This window comes from Papaver somniferum, chromosome 4, assembly GCF_003573695.1.
Source record: "Papaver somniferum cultivar HN1 chromosome 4, ASM357369v1, whole genome shotgun sequence".
In the NCBI taxonomy this organism is placed as follows: Eukaryota; Viridiplantae; Streptophyta; class Magnoliopsida; order Ranunculales; family Papaveraceae; genus Papaver; species Papaver somniferum.
The window spans coordinates 62,166,375-62,173,632 of NC_039361.1; the positions used below are offsets into that span (position 1 = coordinate 62,166,375).

Below are 7,258 nucleotides of genomic sequence, written 5' to 3' on the forward strand. Positions count from 1 at the left end.
GCGGGAATCTCTATCACATCCTGGCCGTCGATCTTGTGTTTCTTTCGTAGCTAAAACCCTCAGAAACGAGTGAGGAACCCCCATTCTCTTTCGCAAACTCTTAAACCCTAAAAAATCTTTTCAGAGCTCCTCCAAGCAGTCAACAAAGAAAAGAGAGAAGAAGATGGGTAGCGACAGTGAAGCAGATAAGTCAGCCATGAAAGACAAGAAGAAGATATCAGCTTTAGCACCAATAGCGAAACCCCTTGCTGGGAAAAAGCTATGCAAGAGAACTCTTAAGCTCGTTAGAAAAGGTATATTTATTTATTTTTAGGTTTTCTTATGATTTACATGGTTTTGTTAATTGGTTTCAACTTTGGAACATGGGTTTTGAGCTGATTTCGTTTAAATGATTATTCTAGGGTTTATTGTTGTATTGCGATTTTATTCGTTTGTTTATGATGTATTTTTGTTTTTTTGGTGTTTTTCAGCTACTGAATCCAAATGCTTAAAGAGAGGTGTGAAGGAGGTTGTAAAGAGCATAAGGCGTGGTAACAAAGGGTAAGTCTAAATCGGTGAATGAATGACTTCTTTCACTCGTATTTGAGTTCTTAGTTGGAGTTTCTTACGAAAGGGGTGAAGTAGTTTTATCTGTAAATATGGTGAGCTTTGTTAGTTTGTTGTTACTAGAAATTTGATGTGCCTGATCTGCCATGGAAATTTGAACTGTTGTTTTTATGTTTGTGAAGTTTCATTTTAAATGTCTGCTTGTTTTAGGTTATTTATGGCATCTATTGGGTTTATTGAGTGTGAAGGCTATATCTTTGCACTTGTGTGTACCAATGATGCAAACATTGAAAACCAGTTGATTTATCAATTGGTAGCGGCCAGACAACCGCAGGGATGTGGTATCCACAGATAACGGGTTTAACTCAGTCCCGACTTGTCTACTAACTCCATCTCACATTTATGATGCATTTGATCATCTATTATTTTTGTTTTTGTCTGTTATTCTGCTTTGATACCGAGTTCAAGGTCTTTGCAATTAGCATTGGTATGAACCCAGTGATGTGTCTTGTGTGGATCGTATTATCAGACTGTTGGATGTAGTCATGGAAATACATGATTCCATCGAAATACATCTATGTGTTCAATCATAATGCTTTCTTTCCTTTGGATTTCCAAATTTCTTCGAACTAGCTTTATTTAGTTTTTGATAGGATTGTTGTACCCTGTGTACTAATATGTGTATATGAGTTTGAACACTGAAGTTTTTTCTTGTCAACTGCAGATTGTGTGTGATTGCTGGAAATATTTCTCCTATTGATGTTATCACACATCTTCCTATCCTATGTGAGGAGGCTGACATCCCATACGTATATGTACCCTCAAAGGAAGTAAGTTTCTATTCAGATACACTCTCTTTCCCCTGTATTAATTTAATACACAATCCTCTTCGTCTTCTTTTTTTGAATTGTTCCATTTGAAAAATCTTATCTACTCTTTGACTTTGCTTGTTTGCTTCTTTTTAAGCTAGATTAAGTATAAAATTTTTACATCAAAGTTCTTTCTTGTTCTGACTATGATTCCATGAGAATCACTTTAAATTCTTGGTTTTGCTAGAGCATTTCCATGAGAATCACTTTGGCCTTTTAGTTTTACTAGAATATTTTGAGGCATGGATTTGCCTCCCATTCTGACAGTGGGTTAACGTATCTGAAGCCTGTGTGTACCAACTTTAATTTATGATAAATACTGGATTACTAAGATCAAATCCGAAGTTACGAACATGTAATTTATGAACGTTTTTGTATTTTTTCTGCGCCCTAAAGATGGCAATGCTTTCCTTTGAATGCTAATGGCCTTAGGGCATCTCCTATCAGTTCTGTCCTTTATAGTAGATAAAGGTTCAGAGCAGTGGGAATGAGATATTCAAATTTGACTCATTTTGAAAAAGGTTTTGGGTGTTTTCCTTAGTCCATCTTGGCAAAGTAAAGCGCCCTCAAGAAGGCAATGCTTTGTTTTGAATGCTAATGTACTCAAATTGAAGTCATCTCTTATCTGTTCTGGCCTTCTATATAGTAGATGGAGGTTTGGATCAAGTGGGGATGAGATAATCGAATTTGCATTTGCTCTTATTAAATTGTATGAACTAACTTTTTAACACGTCCTTTTTTAAGGATCTTGCTACTGCAGGAGCTACCAAGAGGCCTACATGTTGTGTGTTAGTTCTAACCAAACCCACAAAGGGAGAAATTACCAAGGAGAAACAAGAAGCATTAAAGGCAGATTATACCCAAGTTGCAGCAGAAGTTACTGAAGTTTCGGCCACCATTTTCTGATTCACCCTAGGTTACTTATTTTAGAGAAGTTTGTTAACATTTGTAGTTTGCTTTTAATATGTAAAACAAATTATTATGTGTTATATCTATTTCACTTATAAAGTGGGGACTTTAGTCATTATTATATCGTTCAGAGTAGTGATCTCTCCGTTCTTTTTTAATAGGCCAGTTTTTATAAATATAAGTTTCAAAAAAACAGGCCACTTTCCTAATTGGGAAAGTCAAATGTTATTTTATTTTTTTGGGACCATTTTTCTCTTAACTTCTTTTGATGACAAGTGTCATGTGGACCACTTCACTTTAATTCTTTTGCTAACAAGTGTCATGGGGACTATTTCACTTCACTTCTTTTATTGACAAGTGTCATGAGGACCACTTTCAATGATTAGTTCTCTTAATTTCCTTAAATTTCGCTAAAAACAAAACTGGCTTATTAAAAAAGAACGGAGGGAGTATATTTTAGCTGAAATCTAGGATTCTAGAGCTTCTGTATTTTTGACTTTATAAAATCAACTTATGCTTTCAGCACGGTAGTCGTTGAGGGTTATTCTTCCTGTTTTCAGCTCTTTCAAGTCTGAAACAGTTTCCTCCCCATTGTCAACCTAACAGCGTAGATGAAAATAAGCTTAGGCTATGTTGTCAAATGCGAGTGAGAGGCTGGCTTCTTGCCCTTAATGGGCACAAGGCAGGCAATTTGTTAGCCATTACCCTTTAGTTAATTATTATCTGGAACATAGAGCTTCGGATTTGAGTAGATAAGAATAATAATTGCTGCAAACTCAATCTTACAGATGCTAATTTCTGGGTTGTTCGACTCATAACATACACGTACGAATGTCCAGACGCTGCATGAATGCAGCAAACCAGCCCTGATGGTGCAAGGAATATTATTCCTCATCACCATCGACTCATTTTTCTCAGCAAATGTTGCTTTGAATAAGAGCTTGTACTCCATTGCTACCTCTATAAACAGCCAGCTGCAGATCTTATTAAATCTCCATTGCATATACATTTGAGAGCTCATTATCGGTTGGGGAGGGACACATACAAAAAGAGATAGAGAGAGAGCTGAAAAGATATTGAAATTTGTGTGCTTCTAATGGTGTGTTTTAGTTTTAACCAAACCCACAAAGGGAGAAATTACCAAGGTGAAACAAGAAGACCTTGTACCCAAGTTGCAGCAGAAGTTACTGAACTTTCATCCACCATTTTCTAATTCATCCCTTAAAGCATACTAGCTAATTAGGTTACTTATTATCTAAAAGTTGGTTAACAATTGTAATCTGCTTTTAATATGTTAAAACAGATTATAACGTGCTATATCTGTTTCACTTATAAGGCGAGGACCAAAGTAGAGCTGTCAAACGGGGCAAGCTAGGGTCAACCCGGCCCTAGCTTGCCAACCCGTATTAGGGTTAGGGTCAACCCTAACCCTAGTACTATTCACGAACAAGCTCAAAACCCCAACCCTAGCCCTAGACGGGTCAACCCTGACTGGTTGGCGGGTTGACTTGTTAATGTTATCAATTTAAAAATTAAATTTAAAATTTAGGATTGTTTAGGATTATTCATTTAGTAAAGGTCGAACCTAGGTCAATTTGGTGTTTAACTAGAAGCCCCATCACTGAGTTGTAAAGTGGACGTTTTTATTGCCACTTAATCAACGATATAGCCGGTTACGGCGCTTTAGTTTTCTTAGGCAGAGAACCCTAACATCAACTAAGCATTTTACTTTTTTTTTATCATTTTATAAGTTTAAATTAATGTGAGTAAGACTAACTCACTGTTTAAATTATGCTAGTCCTTTTATCAATTTAGGACATCCCGAATAAATATGTGATTGATGAATCTAAGTTGTAATTTAATTTATTGATTGATTATTTAAAATCTAAAAATTGTTATATTTGTTTGGGTAGATCCAAAATTAGCTTTATTTATTGATTTAAAATTAACTAATTCTAATATATGTTTGTAAATCATGGATTTTAAAGAATTGGTGGGATTGAGGGATATATTCATTAATTTTGACGGGTTGACGGGTAACCCGCGGATTAGCCCTAGCCCGGCTTGTTTTCTAGTAGGGTTGTATATGCCAACCCTAACCCGGCCCGTTTAGACAACAAGCCAAGCCGGGCCGGATTGAAACAAGCCGGATTAGGATCAACCCGCAAGCCGGGTTATAAATTGACAGCAAAGTCGTCGTTATTCTGCTTTATATAGTTCAGATTAGTGCTAAAAAGAGAATCACATTTAGCTGAAATGTAGGGTTCTAGAGCTTCTGTATTTTTCGACTGGCTAAAATCAACTTAGTGCTTTGGTGGGTTTGGAAAAGGCCATGTGCAGCCTTTTTGGTTGTCAATTCGCCTCAAATTTGCTTTTCTTTGTGCCAAATTCAGTTATTCGGATTGTCATGTGAAGTCCAAATTTTATTGATCCCCCATTGTCCCAAATCATCAAACCAGCAGTGTCCCCTCCCCAATTAATCCTTGGTTTACATACTGCTAATGCGAAAATTCTTTGAATGTCCACAATTCCAAGTTAGTAAACGTGAAAGGATTGCATGTCAAGTTCTCGGTGACTTATATGCATGCGACTGAGGATGCTTATCATGTTTTTGTTTCTTCTTGTTTGTAACAATTTCCCCAAATATTTTCCGTGCAGCTTTACTGATTCTGAAACCCTGTTTTCATAGAATTTTACGTTCCCAAAGAAGTCTTACGGATTCTAAACATCTTGTGAACATTCTAAGAGTCGGTAATATAAGTGTAAACAGTACAAGACAAGCTGGTATTTCATACAACTATATGATCATCCAGGGAGATGTAGCACAGGTTTTTGACTCTTTGCAATTTTCATTCTTCCTTGCCTGAATTGCACTAATCAAGACAGCTCGAAGAAAAAAAACTGAGAGTGTACATGCTACGTTTGTGAGTGAAAGAAAGAGCGTGTTCGTGCGTGGGGGACCAATTTCTAAAGCTAAATGAAGCTGCTCGTTCATGGATGGACCAACCATCATCACCACACAAATTTCAAAATAAACGACTATGTAGTGTCACTTTCAACAATGACGACCAAGGCAGCATGCTTTCCGTTTATGCTACTTAAGCATTACATTGTCGTCTGTCTCTCTGATGATGAACCCATGCATGCCTACTTCAGAAATTGTGTAATGAATCCACTAGTGTTTTGAATTTTATTTATGTTATTGCCTATTGTTAATAAAAATACTAGTAAACTAAAATAATCAACCCTTTGGAGAGGTTCCGAAATCCCTCCCGCAAGTAAATTTCATTGTGAAAAATAGGTCCCTTCCGAAAATGGCTTTAGTAACCAACTTGAAGTCACCACTCAATTTCACCGAAAATATTTTCAAAATTTTTCTCGGTGGACGTAAAAGTTTTGGTCGAGAAATTTCCTCAAAGGAGACAACCTTCTATTCATTGGAGTTCACACACATAGTGTGTTTTAACAATTCAGAGAGTAAATCTGGCCATTCAAAGAATTGCACTAAAGCACGCAGGCTTTGGTCCTTAACTTGGCTGAAGTTTTTAATACTCCCTTTGTTCCAACTTAGCTGAAGCTTTGATATAATACTAGCTGCTTGCTGCTTTCAGCAACCTATTTTTTTTTCTATACTGTACGTGGAGTCCTATGGCACCTGCTCTTAGATCATGTTTGTTTGCATCTAACTCGCGATCTGAATCTGAGTCAACCCTTGACTTGTCGCGAGTCGGATGTCAGATCGTTTGTTTTTAATTTTGAATCAGATCTGACTCGATCTCTGACTCAGACTTAACCTCCGACTCGGACCCATTTGAGTCGGGTAATAAAATATCCCTGACTCATGGTATCAAATCACTGACCCACATTTTTCTTTAATCAATTGAGTCAGATCTGACTCAAACAAAAATATTGAGTCAGATCTGACTCGAGCCAGGTGATTTTAGTCAGATCCAGATAAGTCAGTAGTAAAGAAACGAAATCTTACTCCCCTAAGAGCGTCCACAATGGACGACTAAACCCAAATATAATGTCCAGTGGATAGGCGTAGTGGAACGGACCATCGATCAAAATTTGATCAAAGACTAAAATCCAGACCAAATTTGGTCGGGGACCAAGACCAAATCCAAATATAATCGGGCGTTTATATAATGTCCGCCTACCCAACGGGCGTAGGTATAATGTCCGCTAGTAGCCGCGCGTTCGTAAAGTTAACGCCTGATGCAGGGCGTTGGTATACCTTACGCCTGGATGGAGCGTTGGTATAATGTCCGCCTGGATGGGGCGTACATAAAATTAACGCCCCTTAGTTGGGCGTTGATATTCTTTGAGTTGAAGACCAGGCGTTGATATACTTTGGACCAAAATGAGATACATCACATGGGGCGGGCTTTATACCTCCGCCCCATTTTTTTTTTTTTTTTTTTTATTTTTGTTTGAATTCAGTGGGACGTAATCTTTATTAACGCCTGATTTCAGGCGTAATCTTTACAAACGCCCCATTTCAGGCGTTATCTTTACCAACGCCTGATTCCAGGCGTAAACTTTACCAACGCTCGATGTCCAGGCGAACTTTATATCAACGCGCGACCAAATTTACTCTTCTTCCTCTACGCCACACGATGGACTAAACTCAAATTTGATCTTTTTTTTTAGTCTTTGGTCTTTGATTTTGGTCGCACCACTGCAATTGCTCTAACAACCTTATTTTTTTCTAAAAGCTCATGGAAGCTGAGGTTGCAAATGAGAGTGAAGATTCATACTAGTCAGTCCTCCCTCCTGCTGACTAAGTCCTGACCTGAGGACAAAATAATTCATGTGAAAAGAATGCAACTAGTAACATTTTAGGTCTTGTCAAAATGTGCATGTTATATGAGTGGGGAATAAGTAGGCCCTTTATGTCCATTCACAGACAACCTTTTCTTATCCTTTCTCAT

The 7,258-nt window shown here is 37.5% G+C and overlaps 1 protein-coding gene across 1 annotated transcript; it reads left to right on the forward strand.

Annotated features, from left to right (window-relative positions):
- Window positions 1-91: 91 nt before the first annotated feature.
- Window positions 92-2,454, forward strand: LOC113273938 (H/ACA ribonucleoprotein complex subunit 2-like protein). The gene is made up of 4 exons (XM_026523502.1): window positions 92-293; window positions 471-540; window positions 1,271-1,376; window positions 2,160-2,454. The coding sequence occupies exons 1-4, from the start codon at window positions 164-166 to the stop codon at window positions 2,319-2,321; spliced, it is 468 nt and encodes a 155-aa protein (XP_026379287.1). The 5' UTR covers window positions 92-163; the 3' UTR covers window positions 2,322-2,454.
- The last annotated feature ends 4,804 nt before the right edge of the window (window positions 2,455-7,258 follow it).

Excerpts from the sequence above, each read along its gene's own strand:
- LOC113273938 (XM_026523502.1), top strand. The coding sequence starts at position 164 with ATGGGTAGCGACAGTGAAGCAGATAAGTCAGCCATGAAAGACAAGAAG. Across the intron at positions 294-470 it reads TCTTAAGCTCGTTAGAAAAG|CTACTGAATCCAAATGCTTA; the intron begins GTATATTTATTT and ends GGTGTTTTTCAG. Across the intron at positions 1,377-2,159 it reads TATATGTACCCTCAAAGGAA|GATCTTGCTACTGCAGGAGC; the intron begins GTAAGTTTCTAT and ends TCCTTTTTTAAG.